The following is a 20,714-nucleotide window of genomic DNA, read 5'->3' as shown; positions in this document are numbered from 1 at the left end:
GGATGAATAATCGTCTTTCCTGTCAACATTCAACACCCCTATTGGGAGGTTCAGATGGCAACCCTTTGGCATGAAGCGTTCACCAGAAATACCCCCAACGCATCATGGAGCAGATAGGCAGGAAAGTATTGATGTTGTTCTGAGGAGTAAAAACAAACGCATTCAGCTTCATATCAAAACCTTTTACTGTCAATAAAACATCTGATTTATATATAAAAAAAATAGATTAAAACATGTCAGGGTATAAAACTGGGTCCAGAGAAAGTGCAAAATGTGCTTCAAGATTGGGTAATTAAATAATCACACACACAGCTGCTGAGAGGAGAGCATCACACATTTCAGTTGAACAGTGAAGGAAAGACCTGCTCCATCTGATTTCCAGGTTTAAAGGAATATTCCACATTTTACCCGGTTGATAGATGCTGATGCAGCGTTTAAAAATCATGTGAAGAAGCCTTGACATTCAGCTTAGCTAACCTAAAGCATATATGTTTCTTTATCTTGTATGACTCACTGGTCTCAGGCAAGCTCACAGTTTTAAAACCTGTTGACTCATGAGTTAGAGATTCATGACATCTAGACGATATCACTGTCATATTCTCCCCAAATATAATAAATCAGATATTTTATGCAAACATTTGTTCAGTTTATCAAATTCTTCATGACGATGCTGTAAGATAAACTAGAGTCGCTAAGGCGCCCCCTGGAGGTGAGTGCAGCTTCCCTAAACATACGACTGCTTTTAATACAATGCTTCCTCTTTTGTGCAACCAATTACTGGGATAGTTTGTGTAATAACAAGCTCCAGTTATAAAATGTTCGCATATATGATAAATATATTGCTGCTGTTAAATGAATTCATTATTAATGAGAGTACAGAAGTGTTGAACAGTCTGTTCTATAGTTTGGTTTGCTTGGTTTTAGTGAGATAGTGAATGAATAAAGACTTTATTTGTAATTAATAACTAAACTGGCTTTGCACCAAGTCATGATCTGTTAAATCATCCTGATTTAATCTCTCTGTCTCTGTACTAATAAATAAACAGGACATAATAAAATTACACATTATTTTGTTGTATTCTTGTCCGTATCCCCCCCCCTTATTTTTGCGTACTTGTGTTATTTTATTTTTCACTTGTTTTTGCCCATTTCCTTTTATTTTAATAAAGTTCCCCAGCATTTGGAACTATTTAGTAATAATTTGTTTTTGGGATTTTTCTCTTATTTTGTTTTGAACGTTATAATGTTTGACTCTGGTCAGGATGTTTTTCTGCTTTAGGGGGAACATTCCTTTAAACAGTGAGTTGAAGGCTGATTTAATCCTAATCTGAACAGTTATTAGAGGCTGAAACGATCCTGAGATTAGCAGAAACGTTTCCTACAGAGAGAGGAGCAGCAGGTCCGGTTCAACAGAACAGGGTCAGAGCCTTCCACAGAACAGAATCCTGTCAGAGTGTGGAACTAACTGTCAGAACATTGGTCCTGGGGGTTCTGTAAGGTTCTGGATGTTCTGTAAGGGTCTGGATGTTCTGTAAGGTTCTGGATGTTCTGTAAGGTTCTGGTTGTTCTGCAAGGGTCGGGATGTTCTGTAAGGTTCTGGTTGTTCTGTAAGGTTCTGGATGTTCTGTAAGGGTCTGGATGTTCTGTAAGGGTCTAGTGGTTCTTCAAGGTTCTGATGGTTCTGGAATGTCAGGAAGTCACCAAGCTGAGCTGCAGTTCTGCTCCTGTCCAGCAGGTGGCGCCGCTGACCTGGCCCAGATGTTTGATGGTTTCCTACAGCAGGCTGCAGGCTCCAGAACGCGTCGTGTCCACCTGCCTGGACCTGGACGAGGACAGCCGTCTGAAAACGGCCAGCTGGGGACAGGCACAGGGACAGTCAGTCCACCGCTCTGCAGGTCACAATGATGATGTCATACCATCTCACCTTCCTGCTGGAGCCTGATCGACTGTCGGAGAGGAGCTCCGCTTCCCCATTGGGTGCTTTGACTTCACTTCCTGACTGCTCTGCTGCGGGGCTGTGACCTCTGACCTCGGCTCCTCCAGGTAAAGGGCATTCAGGGGGCGTGGCTCCTCCAGGCTCGCTGCTGATTGGATGTGAAGCTGGCTCTGCGTTCAGCTTCTGGGACCACAGGAGCTATGGGTTAGAGGTCGGAATCGCTCGCTGGTCACACACTGACACACAGCGCCATATTCAGCTCAGTTCATACACATGCTCTTTTCTGATGAGGAAGACCCAACAAAGACTATTCTCCATCAGGAAACTAAAAAGGGCTGGACTCCCTGCTCAGCTGCTCAAGAACTTCTACAGAGCTGAGATTGAGAGCCTCCTCTGCTACAGTATGACTGTGTGGAGTAGCAACTGCATAGTCCAGGACACAGAAGACATGGCCGGAGTGGTGAAAACTGCCCAGTGGATTGTTGGGAGTGAGTTACCAAACCTGGAGTTAATATGTACTGGCAGACGGCAAAGGAAGGCCAGTTGTACTGCCACTGACCCAACCCATCCAGGGCACAAACTGCTTGTACCGCTGCCGTCTGGGAAACGTTACAGATACATGAAGAGCACAACCATCTGTCCATCTTCCATCCTCTCCCTGCAGACACTCTCACCCATTTGCTGCACTCTAAACACCGATTAAAACTTTATCTATTTCTGAGGGTACCACTCCAATTTCATTATGTTCTAGAAACATCATGACAAATAAAAACATTTATGTCTTATATTTACTGGACTCTCTGCTGACGAAGATGTCCCAGTCTGCTCTTCATCACCAGTTCTGTCGTCCTCTTCCTCGAGGGCCTCCACCGCATCCTGACAACCATAAAACACAAATTACACATTTGATTTAATTAGTTTTTTAAAAAGAGCTGCTGGGAATCGCTAGCGCTCTGCTGGCAGAGGGAATTAGGAAACTCAACCTACAGCTACACAAGCAGAGGAAACACACAGCTGGGGGTAAAGGTGGGGTAACCAGCACACAAACTGGGTCGCTGGAGGAAGAAAAGTGGTCCAACCTGATTGTGAATCCTCTCCTGTGGCAGAGAAAATATTAGGAGCTCTACAGCGCCTCCCTGTGGTGCTTCAACTCAATAATAATGGCTTTCTGATAGGGAAAACTCTGGCATCAGGAGAATATCTGGTGAAACTGGTTTGTTTCTGGGTTGATCCGACAGCCTGGAGTCTCTTTACGTCATCAGAACAAAGAGTCTGACTTTTCATAAACTTATCTAAAACTTGCATTTAATCAAAGCTTGAACTAATTGGTTTTAGTCTCGGTTCACCAGAAGGATCCCGTTCTGGCTCACTTGCTTCTTCAGTCAAAACCCCAAACCTTTTACACATCAGAAGGTTTTGTTTTGTAGCCTTCATGGGGCACCACAGGGAGACTGTTTAGAACCACTAATATTATCACTAAGTGAATTTACTGTGAGCCAAAAACAGAAACAAAGTGTGCATGATAACAGAAGTCATCCCTAATACTGTTAAAGCATTATCATATTACATGATGTAGGAACTTTTAATAAGCGATTCGTTTTTTCCCCTGGGGCATAAATATGACGTGACCCACATCCTGATTTTGTTCAGCCTCTAGAAAACTTTGTGTCCGTCTTAGTCAGCTGAACGCCTGATCCAATCAAGAGTGGTGCTGCAAGCACACCCGGTTTCCATGGCAACCACTAGCCATCAACATGCTAACCGGTTGCTACGGAGGCTTTTCTGTCCTGCCTTCACCATCATGAACATGAACGGAGCTGTCGATCAGTCCTGCTCACAGCTTTGATTTATTAATCATGAAAACATGTTAAAAACATGAGAACGCAGCAATTTAATCCAAACAAAAACAGAGAAGAACAAGAAGTCGGACATCATGATTCCAGATACAAGAAAAGTGTAAAGCAAAGCGGGAATAATAAAAGATAAAAAAAAAACAAACAAAAGAGCAAAGCAGCATGCCTTAAACGCTGAACTGAACAGAACGACATTATGAGAGAAACAGGAGCATGAAAGCAAAAGGCACAGCGAGTAAAGTCAAAGCTAATTATTAAAAAGCAGGAAACTCAATAAAAAAACAAGAGCATATGGAAGTCAAATAAGGTCACAAAAAAACACATAAAAAGAAAAGCAAAACAACTTATGTCCCAACTTAAACATCGAGTTGTGAAATATGACCTTAAAGATCAAAAACACAGAAATCACAGACATGTTTATGAAAAAGAATCCAGTTTTCTTTAACTGGTACACCATCGAGATGAAAACTTGAAATAAAGCTGCCTTGAATTTAAAAGCTACCAAAACAGGTGACTCACACCCAGAAAGTTCTAGAAAATATACTGAAGATTTTGTGAAATATCCTGAAGGACTTACAAAATATACTTAAAGTTTGGCCAAGCAATGTGTGTAACTTCTAGGAAGTAACTATAAAGTTCTAGAAATACGTATGTAATGTACAAAAGACCGTAAACTGAATTTAAGAGTAAAAATGATGGACCCATGTACGGAAAACAAAAATGTTTTTAAGAATCTTCCTAGGTTTTTAGCAAACAGAACTTTCCATTCAACCAGAGCTAAAATTCAAACACAAGCAGATAGATATTAAAAAACAAAAATCCTGCTGGTTTTAATAGTCGCAGGTTTTGGCTGCTTCTACCTGAATTTACCCTAAAAGGGACAATAGAGCCTGTTTCTACTCCCCTACTCTATCAGTCCTCTGTTATACCCTACTCAGGGTTGAACCTGAGAGGAAACGGGTTCTGACACCGCGGAGCTCCAGAGGAGGAGCAAACCCTCAGGTTTCCGTGGAGACCAGGTTCTGATTGATGTTATTGCAGGTAAAACTTCATCCCAGAACTCCTCTCGCTCGTCTTCCTCCAGATGCAGATTTGCTGCTTTGCTGCTTCCTCACTGAAGCTTTCCTCTTCTTCATGACATCCTCCTCTTCACTTTCATTCTCGTCTTCATCACCATCACTTTTCTCCTCCTCCTCACTTTCTTCCTGTTCCTCCTCCTCATTTTCCTCACTTTCTTCCTGTTCTTCCTCTTCATTTTCCTCACTTTCTTCCTCCTCATTTTCCTCACTTTCTTCCCGTTCTTCCTCCTCATTTTCCTCACTTTCTTCCTGTTCTTCCTCCTCATTTTCCTCACTTTCTTCCTGTTCTTCCTCCTCATTTTCCTCACTTTCTTCCTGTTCTTCCTCCTCATTTTCCTCACTTTCTTCCTGTTCTTCCTCCTCATTTTCCTCACTTTCTTCCTGTTCTTCCTCCTCATTTTCCTCACTTTCTTCCTGTTCTGCTCCTTCACTTTCTTCCTCATGATTCTCTTCAGTTTCTGTCTCTTCCTCTGTCTCCTCATCCTCATCACCTCTCTTATTTCTTGTATCCCCCTCTTCCTCACTCCCCCCTGTTTTCTGTGATGACTTCAAAGTGTCGCTGTCATCCTCCTCTTCCTCACTTTTTAAACTGCTTTGCTCCTCTTCATCAGTCACTGCTCCTTTGTCCTGAGTCTCCTGACTCGAGCCTTCCTCTTCCTGCTCCTCCATACCTCCTCCTTTGCTTCCTTTTTCTTCTGTCTCATTTTCACTCTCTGTGGCTCCACTGGTTTCCTCCTCTTCTTCCCCCTCCTCTTCCTCAGCAGCACTCTCATCTTCCTCAGTCTGATCTCCTGGTTGAGGAGTCTTACTGTCTGTATCCTCCTCCTCTTGTCCGGATGCAGCAGATCCAGTCTCCTCTTCCTCTTCTGAGCTGGTTCTCCACCTTTCCTCCTCCTGTTTCTCCTTCTCCTCGTCTTCCTCCTGCTGTGGACTTTCTGATGCAGGAATGACGTTGATGCTGACGGCCGACTTGCGGCTGACCCCAGCAGACCGAGATTCAGGCTCTTCCAGGTCACTTCCTGGTTTTGGAGCACTGCCCCGCCTCCTGGAGGCCAGCTGCTGGACTAGAACAGCGCCCCCTGCTGCCAGGGTGGCAGCACCAGCCAGCGCACCCCCACCTGAGCGCTTCCTCTGGGCTGTAGCTTCCTTCCTGTTTCGCTCGTTTTTGGATCTTTTGGATGAATCTGGGTTTTGTTTGGAGCGGGAAACATTTCTCTCGTCACTGATTGGCTGACAGCTCTCTATGGTCAGCCAACCAGCTTTGGACTCTGGTCTGGCTGAACCGGACTTCGAACCGTTCCTTCTGGGTTCTGGATGCTTGTCCCAGTCAGCAGCTGGTTTTGTCCCAGTCAGCTGGGTTTTGGACCCGGCCTGTCTGACTGCTTTGTTCTTATGAGCCAACCTGCTCTGATTCAGTGACAAGAGGTTCTGTTGGTTCTGACTGGTGTTCCCCTGGTCCTGTAACGCCTGGCTAACCAAGGACTTCCTGTCCTTTCTCTGCTCTCTGATTGGCTGAGCACGCTTACCCTTCCTCTGTCCAGCCCAGACAGCATGAAGATGGAAAGAGGTGAACGTTAGAGGAGAACATGCAGGAAACAGAACCAAACTGGGCTAGCATGGTCAAGGTTTGCCCCCAGAAAACTAGCTAAGCCCGGTGGTTGGGCGCTAGGGGAGCCATTCATCCAGCGGCCCGTTGTGTTTTTGAGTTAAAAAATGTTTAAAGGAATTTTGAAAATATCACTTAATAATTATGTGTTATTAAAAGATTGGAAGGTTAATACCTGAACACAAACTATAAAGTCCTAAAAAATGCAAACATTTTAAAAAGACTAAAACAACAATCAATGCTTAGCCTGGTGGGGGCACAAATAAAGCCTGGTGATCTGCCAGACTTATAACACATTGAGGGAAACCCTGATGATGGAAACCAGTCAAGCTAGCTTAGCTTTAGCAGCTAGCTTACTTTAGTCATCTCACTTTCTGAAGCAAATGTGTTTTCTGCAGCTAGCTTACCTTCAACAGTGGAGATAGGCTGAGTGTTTTGTCGCTGGGATCCATCTTCATCACATGAGTCTGACAGTAAAAACAGACATGAGGATGAGGATGATGAAGGTGACGTTGCTCCACATCTGGAGAATCCAGAGTTTTCTCACCAGGTTCAGGAAGTCAGTGGTTTCTCCCAGTCCTCTCACGCTGTCGCATTCTGTCAGGGTCTCCACATCGCCCCCTGTCTGCCCTGAGGAGCAGCACACCATCCAACACAATGAGCCTCATTTAATGTACATTACTACTGAAATAATTAAAATGAAAAACTAAAATAGAAAAAGATGATCTATAATTGAATAATATATAAATTATTAACATTGACTATTGTTTTTTAAAAATGTTTAGATACGCTAGAACTTTGTTTTTAGAAATTATAACTGTTAAGAGAAAAAAATTAAATGAATAACTTCACAGAGGTTCTAAATTCATTCAAATATATGCAAACTAGCTAAAATACTTCACTGAAAAACGGGAGATAAAAATAGAGAAATGTAATTTATATTTTAGGTGAATGACAAAAAATTTTAAAAAGAAAGACATCAAATTTAATTAAAAAAACTGAATAAAACATGTACAGTTACAAGAAACACAAAAGCATAAAAATTAAAAACATAAAAAAATTGATTGAAGAATACCAATGTGACTTTTATTTTAAACTTTGTGAAACACATTTAGAAAAATTTTTACTTTTATTTATTAAAATAAATGCAAAGAAAGTTAAAACACTGAAATGAGTTGGACAAAAATAAACCAAAAAAGGGGTAAAAAATGTAATTCTCTTTTTAAAGTTGGTGAGTCAGTTTGTTCATAAAACTAAAATTAAAAAGGATGAAATGGTTTTTAAAAAGAAAATCTGATTCCACTGAACCAATCACTAAATGTACCGATAAAGGATATTAATGATAATATATTGATTGACTGAAGTCGGTACCCTGATGGACGCCGTCTGGGCCGTAGTGCTGGGTCCCGTTAAGAACCGGCCCGTGGTTCTTGTCCAGTTGGTTCTGGTCCGGTTGGCCCAAGGCAGGAAGTGCCGTCTGTAGGACGCCCGAAGGTCTGGCAGGCAGAGAGTGGGCCGCGGGTCCAAACTGCTCCGGAGATTGCTCCTGCAGGACATGGGAAGGTTCCATCAGCCCACGCTAGTTCTGGAGCTGTTTGGACCTGCCCCAGCACCAGAACCGACCCTTTCCCTGCGGCGAACCCGGGCGGAGAGGCTGCGCTGCAGTGTGGCGGTCGGTTCCCCCAGGAAGTCGAATGCGCCGTCCTCCAACGTGATGGCGGAGCAGCCGGGTCCTCTGGGCCGGGCCAGAACCACCATATGGCAACCTCCGCATGCCGCCTGGACAGGAAGGAGCAGATGGGTCAGGGCTGACGGCCTGATGGCGGTCTGACAGCAGCCTAATGGCCTGAGGGCAGCGACTCACGGCCTGGACGGCGAGCGGCAGGAAGCGGGGAACCACGGCTGGATGGAACCGGTTGGTGAAGTTCTGGTCGCCCAGGCCCAGTTTCCCGTGCCGGCCGTCGCCAAACGAGTACAGCAGCCCCGTGTCTGGGGAGAGAGCCGTGGGGTCAGAGCGGGTTTGGAAACCCGACCCAGTCAGAGGTTGAAGGTCGGACGTCACCTGTGAGGACGGCAGTGTGGCTCTCCCCGCAGGTCACCCGGGTTGGCCGGCCCGCCTGAACTCGCTGGACGGGGCGCGGCAGCTGCGACTCGAACACAAACGTCCCGAGGCCCAGCTGGCCGAACTGACCTAGGCCAAACGAGTAGACGCTGCCGCTGTCTGGGGTCAAAGGTCACACACTCTGCTGGTTACTACACAGCAGTAAAACATGCTGAAAAGCTCCAACATAAAATAATACTCTGATTTTTAACTGAAAAGAAAAATAATTAAGATTGTAATAAAGTAAGGTTAAATATATATATATATATATATATATATATATATATATATATATATATATATATATATATATATATATATACCTTATATTTTATTAACAGATGATAAAATAAATAAATAGGTACTTTAATAAAAAAAATCTGTTAATCCATTTTCTAGTGGGTCTGGAGGTGCTGGTGTCTATCTCCAGCGAATGTTTCGGGCGAGATCCGGGGTCACCTTCGACAGGTCGCCAGGATACATTTTATATTAAACAATAGAATTTAAAGGTTATTAATAATAAAAACAAAATGCATTACTTAACAGAAAAGCTATACAATAAAATAAAATGATTATTTCTAGTTTTTGCTCATTTTCTTTGTGTTTTCGTGCAGGTGCGTCTCTAAAGCTCTTATTTTTCACCAGTCGGTGTGTGATGGCTAACCTGTTAGCGCCACCGTGTGGCTGCCGCCACAGGCCACCTGCAGCACCGACTCCGTGATGCTCTGCACCCGCTGCGGGACCCGGTGTCTGGCCAGCCGCTCCGGCCGCAGCCCCAGCTTCCCGCTGTCCCGCTCCCCGAAGGTGAACAGCGCTCCGTCCGCTGCCAAACACGCACACATTAGCCGGTCTCCCCCAGCTGAGACCAGTCACCAGGTGACTCTCACCTGTCACCAGAGCGGAGTGGTAGTACCCGCAGGACACCCAGCTGACCGGCCGGCCCACGCTGACCTCCATCGGCCGGGTCGCCTGGCTCCGCTTCCCCAGTCCAATCTGACCCTCAGAGTTCTCGCCCCACATGAACAGCTTCCCGCCCTCTGTAAACAACATCGGGGGGGGGGGGTCATGTCGTCACCATGGCGACGTCGCTATAGGACAGCCAATGAACAACCATCTTCACGCGGCAAACACGAGCTAGCTTAATTCATAGAGAAATTGTTCAAAAATAAGGAATTAATGAACATTTTGAATCATGAAATATTTACTCTAAGTGTAATAAAAAAGTAAATATTAACAAGATGAATGTTGAAAAGAAACTCAAAATTTTCCCACTAATTTTGAAAATGTTAATTTTGGTTAAATTGTGTTTCAATTATAAAAAAAAATAAATATATCATAAATATGTGAAACAAAATTATTAAAATATATATTTAAAAAAATTGTTCAAGGTATATTTTAAAATTTTTTTAAATCTACTGTTTCTAAATTTTATCACTAAAATTAGATTTAATGTTAAAATTTAGAAATGGGGCATTTAAAATATATTATTATTGTATTATCAAACTTTTTAAAAGAACAGGCTTCAGTTTTAAAGTTAATTTAAACCTTTTAAATATGCAATATCTCTTGATTAAAAATAAGAAATCCAACATACAGTCAAAAAAATTTTTCAATTTAATTTAAAAATACAATTTTTAAATATTGTAGGTGTTTTCTAATTAAAACATATCAGGAAATATGTGAGCTGAGTACATTTATAACAAACTTTAAAGAATTAGTAAAATGCTGACTATGGAAGATGAGGTACTGAGGAAACCCACCCATCACCTGTCATGTTGTCTCACCTGTCAGGGCGGCGGAGGTGTTGGACCCGGCAGCCAGCATCTTGATTGGTCCGTGCGCCTGGAAGAAGCCGATCTTCTGGAAGGCGGTCCGCTCCTCGCAGTCGCCGAGTCCCAGCTGGCCTTCGCCGTTCCCGCCGCAGGCAAACACGTGTCCCTGCTCTGCAGACACACACCCAAAGTGAAGAGTCTGAACTCTGACCCCAGATCAGGGATGTGGTTGGGGTCAGGAACCAACCGGTGCTGATCAACGTGTGGTTCCGTCCGCACGCCACCAGCTGGACCTTCTCACCCTTCAGAGCTGGAAAAAATTAGGAGAGAGCAGGTCATTTCCTGTCTCACTTCCTGTCAGAGGCCTTCCCCTGGAGACCCCGCCTACCTTTGACACAGGTGGGCTTCTGTACTGTCTGCTTGGAGCCCAGCCCCAGCTGGCCCCAGTTGTTGCTGCCGAACATGAAGAGCTTGCCGTTTCCTGAGAAGGAAGCAGCAGCAGCAGCAGCTCAGGATCAACCAGCAGCAATTCTACAAGAAGCAAAAAGAAAAGTGTCTACCTGTGACCAAGGCACTGTGCTCATCTCCACAGGCGATCCTCTCAGGAACGTCGTTCTTCAGCCAGAACACACTGGGCATGTCGTCAGCAAACTTACTCTTTCCAAACGTGAAAACTGCACCAGACTCTGCAGAAAACACAGAGACATGGAGAAAAAAAAAAAAAACCCAAACAACAGAAAACCAGATCAAATCAAGAAGAATGAAACAAGAAAAACTACCAGGAAGGAGATTCATCTGCTCTTCACACTTCATCTCGACAGATGGATGGATGGATGACATTTGAGTAAAATACAGAAACTCCCCAGTGTTTGCATTAGGGAAACTTTCCAGCTCTTGTTTTCAGCATTTAAACTGGTTACAAACTGGTGGAGTTTAACTAATAGCTTTTACATTAATTCCAAAATTCTTAAGAGTTCCAACAACATTCAATTTTCCTTTTAGAATCAGTAAATGATTTTGTATTTAAATTGATCTCCTAGCTCAGGACCATCACCAAGAACCCCAAGTTTTCATATTTTAAGACTGAGCTGTAAATGAACCGGATAAGAACAAAACCCGAAGCAGAAAAAGTTACTGACGGAGAAATTACGAACTTTAATGTCTGCCTTCTTTAGCCTATGGGCTAATATAGAAACTGGTGTGGGGTTTTAACACAGCTAATTACCCGGATGTTACCAGCTAACAGCGTGCTAGGCTAATATTCCAGAAACACGCCGTTCTGCCTCCGTAACTGCACTGCTTATATGCACTTACCGGGTATTTCGTCTTCTGCCTCCTCTGCCATCTCTGCAGGACTTTAATCCGCTTTGCTGGGTGTTCAGGGCGTTGGTGTTCTCCTCAGCGACAACCCGGAAGTAAACAAAACTTCTCCTAGGATACGAAGCGCTGGCTTTGATCTCTTAAAGGAGCAGCGCACATTTAAAAAAAGTTCTAAATTGCTGTCCAATTTGTTCCATTGGTACAAGTCAGTAAATCACAACATCATTTAATAGACCATATATTTTAGTAATCTGGTTTAAAAAGCAAAACGTGTAGATAATATAGATCCATTTCAATAATTTATTTTGGTTAATTCTGATAATTTTGGCTTGCGGTGTTTGAAAAACTGAAACTCTGTCACTTAGAAAATTTCTGCTGTTTATAAGAAATAGAAGTGTCTCGTTAATATATCCTGGTCATGTCATTACTTATTGGTTTGTGCACCCATTTTTACCATAATTCTCCTTTCCACTCAGCTTAAGTTACAAAAATCTGAATGAACAGAACACTCCTGCTGATAGACAGAAAAAGGAGGCTCCAGTTATCAAACCGTGTCCTGTTGAACATTTACATTCTTGACCTAAAAAAAAAAACAGAGTTTCTTTAAAAATGATCTTTTTTTAATAAAAAAATAAAATAAAATAAAAAAAAAGAAAGAAAACAAACAAATAAAAATGTTTAATTTGTGCCTCACAGGGAAGACACAGTAGATACCCCAGTGGTCGCTGCTGGTGAACAGGCCAGGCAATACCTGAGCTTCTCCAGGCCGATCAGCGCCATGCTGTAGGGCTCCAGCAAGGGGATGCCATCCTGGGCTGCCCGTCAGTGGGACACACTGTCGAAGCGGAACCGGGCCTTGAACGGTATGTTGAGAATTTGTCTTGGGTTTAACCAGGATTTATTATTTGGGATATTAGAATTTAATATAACTAACTATTTGAGTTGCAATTGTTATTTAATAGATTTAGTTACCAATTGTTTGTTAGTATCTGGTTCAAAAAGGATTATTTGTGGACCTTTAGCAGAATGGACTATGCATCCCATGATGCTTTAGAACTAGTAGAAGAAGAAACAGAAGTTAGACAAAGAAGAAAATTTCGAGTGTTTTACCCAGAAAGAGCTATGTTAGCTGAATTCCTACACTCTGTTGTATACCATATTATGTATGAATCGTTCATCCTTTTTATTCACTAAGGTTCATCTGAATAATCCATCTGAGTCCTTTTCGTCTTTGAATTAGTCGAATACATTACACGTCATTTTCTTGTTGGTGATTGCACCAGTATCCTCAGACTGGACGCGTCTCTGCAAATGCGTGTGAACGTTTCACGCTACTCTGATGCAACTTTTCCACATACACAAAACATAAGATATGTTTACGTGTGGAATACAAATCAAAATGTGTTTATGATTTTAACTGTTTTAAAATGCACTGGTTGATTACATAATTTGGATTTAACAGAAGTCCAAAAATGTATAATTATTTTAATTGTATTTTTTGTTGTCATTTTTAAGGCTAGGTGTGTTTCAGTATTGTCAACAATAAACATATAACTACCCAGGAATATTTTAAAATTTCCTGTCAAATCAGTTCAGAGTCATTATTAGACCGAGGGGAGCCAGACTAATTTATTTAGCTAAGTTGTTATATTTAGCTAAATACTATTGTTGAGGAGCACAAGCAGACCTCCTGACATACAGATAAAAACATTTTTAAAAAATGTAAGAAAAAAAAAAAAGCTCAAAAAAGAGCACTTGGGGCATCAAGGATAAAAGGGGCAGAGGCTCAAGCCCAGGATTATTGAGGGTGAATTAGTCATGACATCTTGCATAAATTATTCTGTGGATGGAATATGCCAGAATATCTAAATAAGAGACAGCATGTTCTCATGAAGAAATTAATGTTTAGTGAATCCAGTGTGCAAAAAAAATAATTGTACAGAGAGTATGACGGAAGACTTCTGGCACAAAAAAAGTGCAAGTGTTGAAAACTTTACCTTCTTTTCATGCGTGACTGTCAGCCTTAGATCAGTTTTTAAATGGGCCTTTTTTTCAAAGTTGTTTCCATTAGTTTTGAGATAATTTCTATTTCTAGTTAGATTTTTTTTTTTAATCTTTCATGTCATCTTTTTACTCACTTAGGGAATCATGCTATTGCAGTGCATTTTGAACTTAATACCAAACTCTTGATATGGTACAGAATAACATTCCATTTTCTCTGAGAACATTTTTTATGTGTTGTATACCAAATGCTAGATTATTGTAAAGCAACCTGAACACACTATCCACTAAATCCTCTGATTATTAAAAAAAATTAAAAAGTACATGTTTATGGTTGTAACGGGACAAAAAGTAAAAAGTCGACAGACTGTGAATACTTTTGCAATATGATGTGTAAGTTGTCGTCCTGGTGGGATTCCCAGAACAAGAGACGATTTAAGAAGAGTGATATGATGGCAGTAATGTTGGACTTTTGGTCAGAATGCTTTATGCTCATCTGTTTCTAAAAGTGACATTAATGCATATATATGTATAATTTTTGTAAACCTATGGAAAAGTCATGAATAAATGCGCGTTGCGGAATACACTTCGGAGCTGTATTTCAATAATTGATTACTTAAGTGTGAAGGAGGCGCACATATAAAAACTGCACAGCTTGCATGTGCAGCCATTCCATCTCAGTCCTGCCTGAGAAAAAGCTGGAGGTCTCCTCAGGTCAGGGACATTTCAGGAGTGAACGCAGCAGCAGATTGCTACAGTACGAGCTTTAACGCAGCGCTCACTTGCATAAAAAGATGCGAGATAAGACGCAGACATGACAGAATCTAATCTTAGCTGGCATTTAAAAATGTTTCATGTCTGGCAGACTCACTCAATATCTAACAGATGTGTGTCACTTTCAGGAGATATCTGAGCGAGCAGGATGTCTCCCCTAGGTTTTCCTGTATATATCCATTGTTAAAAGTCTGAACGGATGATTTTTTTTTCACCCCAAAGTCAGGTGGAGAAAGGTAGCTCTGCCTGGCCAGTAAAATCTTAGATAGTGGAACAATACCGCCTTGTTGCACCATTTCTGCACTCATGTTATTTTTTTATTTTTACTCAGAATAAACGGAACAGAATGATGGTTTGCTTTGTTCTTCTTTGCAAATATTTCTTGGTTCTTTTCTGCCACCTAGTGGCGAATGTATAAGATACGGTTTTTTTCCAAGCATGTTCCACTGTAGAGATTTATTTATTTCTTGAAAGGTTTGACAGGTCAACAGTCCCCTACAGGAAGGATTTTACAATCAGTCACAGTCATGATTTTACCCACAGGGAGGTTTAGGTTTTCTGGCCGGAGTAGAGAAAATAACATCTAGAGGAAATCTCTCAGTTGGAGCTTTCTCTCAGTCGTGGTGGGCAAGGAGAACATTTAACAGTGATGTTTTGAACAGGTAACATTCTTGCAGTTTTCATAGCAACTCAACTTTAGTTTCTCAGATTGCAAAGGATGTCGCTTGATGACACCGGACTGTTTCCATTGTTAGACTTATGTTGTCTAACAATGGAATCAATGGCGAGTTTAAACAGAAATTAGTTACCAGAAGTTGACCGTTTAACTGCAGAAAATGTCAAATTATCTGAAGATTTATAAGTACTAGCTTCAAAAATGAATGATTGGATGTAAAGTGTAAAATAATACTACACAATGTGATGCAACGCTTCAACAGCAATATTTAAACTAAAGTATTATGATTAACTACAAAATAAGATAAGAACAAGTGAATAAACGCAATCATAATGACTTTGTCACACATGGTTGTAGTTTAACAAAATAACAATAACAATAACAATAATAATAATAATAATAACAATAACAATAATAATAATAATAATAATAATAATAATAATAATAATAATAATAATAATAATAATAATAATAATGATAATAATGAACAATTCATGAGTTACGTAACAAAAAAAAAATATAAAAAAACTAAAATCAGACAATTTAGACATTTGGATACTTCGTAGTATCTCTGATCACTTTTATGCTGATGACAATCATCTTAACGCTCCTTCAAAGATTCTTAGTTCTTCAAACTCTGACTTACAAGGAAAAACTGGTTCAACAATAACTTCAGCTTGTACAACTGATGTCTGTGAAAACCATGTTTCATCTTTACCCCAGAGAGCGCTGTTTCTCTGATCAAGCAACAAATTGAACTTTTGAATTCGAAGCGTAGCCTCATTTAAAGAGGCTTGGTTTTGTTTTTGTCCAGAATTATTCTTTTTTTCTCCATAGACACTTGAATTCACTTTTCATGCGTCAACAAAAAACCTTCAGTTGATCTGGGGGAAGAAAAAAAGAGATCCAAAATGTATCTTTTATTTCAGATTTAACGTAATCATGTTTTATTATTGTGAAGGGTGCTATTTAAATATACTTTTCTTACTTTCTAACTTAACTAAAAAAGAATATTCCGAGCTCTTTTCACTCTTTACAATGTTCAACAATCACTGCATTTGAACGTGAAGGGAATCTTCCAGGACAAATGTGCTTCTTCACAGATAAGAGAGTGAGAAGCGTCGCTCCCTCAAGGACAGGAAGTGTGTGTCTGCTGTGTTTATAGCTTATCAAGTCTGTGGAGAGGCAGGCAGGCTCACTTGCACTGGTGTTTTACACGCGTGTTTGTGTGTGTGTGTACTCCTGTCTGCTGCGGCAACCCGAGCAAAAAGCACTTCTGACTTTATCATCAAAGCTCAAAACCTTAAACTTGAGTTATGCCTGCAACATCAACACACTGGACCTGTGCTCGGATCTAAAACCTGCCCCGAACGTTTTCAATATTTTTAGGTGATTTTAAACTGTAAGCATATGAAGTATGAAGGCAAGACCACGTGTAGGTATGAGGCTCTTCAAACTGGAGCTTGACATAAAGAATGAGAAACTTTAAAACACAGTCTTAAACTTGTTTTGCCATCAAAAGAATGTAAAAGAAAGGAAGGAATTTTGACCCGTTTTCAGTTTCAGTGTCTTTTCTTCTTGTTTGTTGTTTTGACAAATATGCTAAGTTATTTATTTTCAGCTTTCTAGAGACCAGAAGTGAGTCAAAACTCACCTTATTTAAATCTGTTCATAACTCCCAATTCTTAGCAGTAGCCTTAGTTCTATTGGAAAAAAAGTAACCCCAGAATATGATGCTGCAATGTTTCACTCTGGATGTGGTGTTCATTCAGTCAACATATGTACGCCAAACATCCTTTTGGGAATAGTTGCTTGAATCTTCAAATGTGGTTTAATCAGATCAGCACACATCCTCCCACTTTTTTGTGAGATTGTAGCAGGGCTTGGATGTTGTTTCAGGAAGAAAATAACTTTTATTCCCCCCACGACTTTATTCCTTAACCTGAACCCAAGGACAATACCGATCTCAGTCAGTGTTGGAAATTCCCGCTCCTACTTCAGGGTTGCCCTTGGCGATGTATCGGCTTTGCAATACTTTTTTGAGGCATATCCATTTTGACCATGTCTTGGTTGTCCCAAATTTTGCCCTCTTGTGGTGACTGTCTGCAGTCAATCTTTTCATACCCATCTCCTGATTGATACCTTCATATGTCAAAATGACTAAGCTCTCTGTAAACTACATCTTTAGCTAGAGGATATGAATGAATAAATATGAGAAAAATCTGTGTGCCACTTAGCTGTTTATCAAGTCAATATGTTTGTTTTTCTAGCCAATTGTATTCAACATCATATTAGTTTTAAAAAGAACAACAGATTTTTGCATCTTTTTCCTTACTCGTATTCCCCAAACATGTTTATTGTTCTATATGTTGAACTGTACAGTTGTCAGCGTATATATATGTGGAAAAAACAGTTTGAAATTATTTGAGAAAAGCCACGTTTTTTACACTTCAAAAACGTTTGCACTTTCCAAAGCCACAGACAATCAAATATTAATCGTTTTCCATGTCTATTGAGGTTCAGCACCAATCTGTCTTTTATGCATGATTTTTAAATCAAACTCCAGAATGATGCAACTTTAGTTCATTTTGACTGACTCATACTTATATAGCTCAGCCCCTACAGCATGCTGTGACTGAATCTATTACATTTCTGCCAATAAAGAAGTTGCTGTTCATTTCAGTCCCCTTGCTGTTTTATTTTCTAAAGCCAGTAATAATAACTGTTTGAGAAATGACATTCTGATGCATAAAAGGAAAATCTAAGTGCAAATGACCTTTAAAAAACCCCATACCTGTCTGCTAAAATACAGCAGCCTTTAAATACGGCAGCGACAAATTAAATCTGAGCAACTCTATCCCTGTAATAAACAATCAGACATGTGGCAGGGAAACTCTACTTTGCAATGTTATGAATCATATCCGAAGACTTGAATTGGAAAAAGTAATTTCCATAAACGACAAACAAATAAAGGGACTCGTTCTCCGCTTGAGTGAGTCTGAATTAAAATTTAATTTTACCTGCATATCTGCCTGCGGAGTGACTGGGTTCTTGTTCATTTAACCTGACTTCCTTCCACGTGTTGTGACGGGAGTTTGAGAAATTCTGTGAAATTGGAGACATTAGCTTGCTTTGGACGTCGGCTGCTTCCTTCCCTCCTGAATTTCTATTAAAAAAATTTAAAAGTCAAGCTGACACGTTCCTATTACGCAGCCTGGACACAGCGCAATGACAGCCTAAATTATAAGTGTGTGAGGTCGGATGTCACCCACACTGAGCGATGTGAGCACTGGGTAATGGGCCTGTGGTCATTTATCACTCTCATCTGTCATTACAGAGGATATTAGATTTGGTCCAGAATAAAGAATGTGCTGGTGACCTCATCTGAGCCAGAGACTATGGTTGTTTGATTTTGCGGGAGGAGATAAATCCAATCATTCATTTCCATCCTCTTAATGTATGTTCTAATTTGCTTCTTCTTTTTTTTTTGACAATGTACGTAGAATTTTGTGACTCAGAAAAGATTTTAGCCTTTTGTTGATGTTTCATTTTGGCAGACTTGTTGCTCATGCTTGACTGTAATTTATGACAATCCACTTTCTTTCATGCTTCCTAATTTCCCCATTTCTTTGGCAACAGGGTTTTTACATATCATTCCTCCTCAGTAATCAGACACAGCAAGAACTCTTCCAGCGTGCATAATATTTACTCTGTATTCCACGTTCTGATTTTTATCTTATTTGCCTTGTTTGAATCTCACCAGCAGTGCATTTGCTTTGTGTTCTCCACATGACGCTGAGCAGGAGTGCCATTCCAGCATAAGAGCATTCCTAAAATAAAACCTGAGCAACTGCATGAGAATTTGTGACTGAAACTAAGCAAGTTTGTACAAAAATTTCTCATGCTAATAAATAAAAAAAGTATATTCAGACATACAAGTGGCGAAAATACAATTTCACACAGATTTTGTTTGCTTTTGTAACTCTAATATGTTTCAAGACTTCAAGCTAATTCTGGTACTAAAGATAATAAATTATGGGAAGGTTCCTCACTATCACGTTTTCTCTGTTTATGAATAATGGCTTATGCTGTGGATCGCAGCATCCCAAAGATTTCAAAATGGATTTGTAGCCCTTACATAGGGTGATCAGACGTCCTCTTTTTCCCGGACATGTCCTACTTTTCAGACCTAAAAAAATGTCCGGGGGGAATTTAAAAATTGTCCGGGATTTTGGTCAACTGCCTCAAAACACATTACATAGTGTTACCTCCCCCCGTTGGCGCATGTTTGTCCGCCGATTCTACCCCCCAGCCAACAAATAAAGAAGTGTCCTCCTTGTCAGAAACCCAAATCTGGTCACCCTACCCTTACAGGACTGATAGATTTTCTCATCAGGGCTTGAATTTTTATTTTTTTTATTTATTTTTTTGCTTTTTGTGTTGATAGCCTGGCTCTTGTTATCAGACAGGTCCGGTTAAAGTGACTTCTTCCTACTACTGATCAGACAGTGTAATTAGGCCACCTTCTGACGGGTGAAGGTAAGCTAAAAACTGTTGGGGATTTTATTTTCACATAGCTAGGCAGGTCGTATTGGACCGTTCTCTTTCTTCTTTTTAAACTATTGTAAACAAAACCAAACAAAAAAAGCTCGATGAACTGTGTGGTTGGATCTTGGAAGTGAGCCCCAGAAGGGTTTCTGTACTCTGTTTAGCCGGCTAGCTAGCCGTCTAGCCGGCTAACTAGCCGTTATAAGTTGCTTTCAACTGATAATTTTAATTCACAAGAAAATAAAAGAACATTGTTTATAAGCACAAATGTAACTTTTCAACGTGACTTTGTGTATCTTGAAAAAGTTGACTGTACATTAGCTAGCATCAATAACTGGTATCATTAAATTATTTTCTCATTTATAATCAACATAATTAATCATGTGTTCTGTAAAAGCCCAGGAAGTGGTGCCTTGGACTCACCTTTCCTAATTCCAAACGTGATGACTCTCTGAGGCTTGAATTGTCCAACGCTGACACACAAATGGTGTCGTGCAAAAGTATTTACTAGCCTTGAACCTTCTCACAGTTTCTCGCATTAAAACTACAAGTTTCGATTTGTCTGAACACATTTAGAGGAGGAGATAATCTCACACAAAAGTTGCACAGTTATAATGTGGAAGAAGCAGTTTTGAATAGTTTTTTCCCAAAATAAGGATCTGAGAACTGAGATTTTCTCACTCAACACCCAGCACATCTGAGTGCCTTAAGAAGTCAACCCCAGGATGACTGTTTGTCACGATATCTATAAATTAAACCTGAGTAGCAATAACAGCAATGCTGTTGAGAGAAGCCATAAGAATTCCCATTTGCGGTTTTCTACAAAACATTAAAACCTGAAAATTTGTTGCTTATCAGTACTTTCCATCTAACCAGACTGATAATTACAAATGTGACAAATGATCAAAAATTTCCATTTCTAAATGCACAAAGCCAGCAGAAATATATCTTTATGAAAAGACAAAGCATTGTATTTATATAAAATGTTTGAATGTTTGAAGTTGGTAGAAACTTTCTTTGATTTACTCTTGCAACACATTTGGAGAAT

General features: G+C 40.4%; 1 protein-coding gene across 4 annotated transcripts; it reads right to left on the bottom strand.

Moving 5' to 3' along the window:
• Positions 1-167: 167 nt before the first annotated feature.
• Positions 168-20,218, bottom strand: LOC122832380 (X-linked retinitis pigmentosa GTPase regulator-like). 4 transcript variants are annotated; one of them, XM_044119089.1, is made up of 16 exons: positions 20,090-20,218; positions 10,908-11,033; positions 10,736-10,828; positions 10,595-10,657; positions 10,360-10,518; positions 9,463-9,612; positions 9,240-9,398; positions 8,537-8,695; positions 8,339-8,463; positions 8,098-8,253; positions 7,846-8,020; positions 7,022-7,104; positions 6,882-6,941; positions 2,729-2,812; positions 1,925-2,134; positions 168-1,854 (listed from the first exon to the last, which is right to left on the bottom strand). In XM_044119089.1, exons 2-16 carry the CDS (start codon positions 10,984-10,986, stop codon positions 1,774-1,776), a joined length of 1,836 nt encoding a protein of 611 aa, XP_043975024.1. In that variant the 5' UTR covers positions 10,987-11,033; positions 20,090-20,218; the 3' UTR covers positions 168-1,773. The 4 variants fall into 4 exon arrangements, with proteins under 4 accessions (XP_043975024.1, XP_043975021.1, XP_043975022.1 ...); XM_044119086.1 differs by lacking the exon at positions 20,090-20,218 and adding an exon at positions 11,662-11,792; XM_044119087.1 differs by lacking the exon at positions 20,090-20,218 and adding an exon at positions 11,662-11,792 and having other exon boundaries at positions 1,925-2,119.
• Positions 20,219-20,714: the final 496 nt, after the last annotated feature.

The sequence above is a fragment of the Gambusia affinis genome, linkage group LG06 (genome assembly GCF_019740435.1).
Source record: "Gambusia affinis linkage group LG06, SWU_Gaff_1.0, whole genome shotgun sequence".
In the NCBI taxonomy this organism is placed as follows: domain Eukaryota; kingdom Metazoa; phylum Chordata; class Actinopteri; order Cyprinodontiformes; family Poeciliidae; genus Gambusia; species Gambusia affinis.
This window is presented reverse-complemented; position numbering and strand designations above follow the sequence as displayed.

Excerpts from the sequence above, each read along its gene's own strand:
- LOC122832380 (XM_044119086.1), bottom strand. The coding sequence starts at position 11,692 with ATGGCAGAGGAGGCAGAAGACGAAATACCCG. Across the intron at positions 2,813-6,881 it reads GCCTATCTCCACTGTTGAAG|GATGCGGTGGAGGCCCTCGA; the intron begins GTAAGCTAGCTG and ends TATGGTTGTCAG. Across the intron at positions 2,135-2,728 it reads CTTCGTCAGCAGAGAGTCCA|CTCCTGTGGTCCCAGAAGCT; the intron begins GTAAATATAAGA and ends TCTAACCCATAG.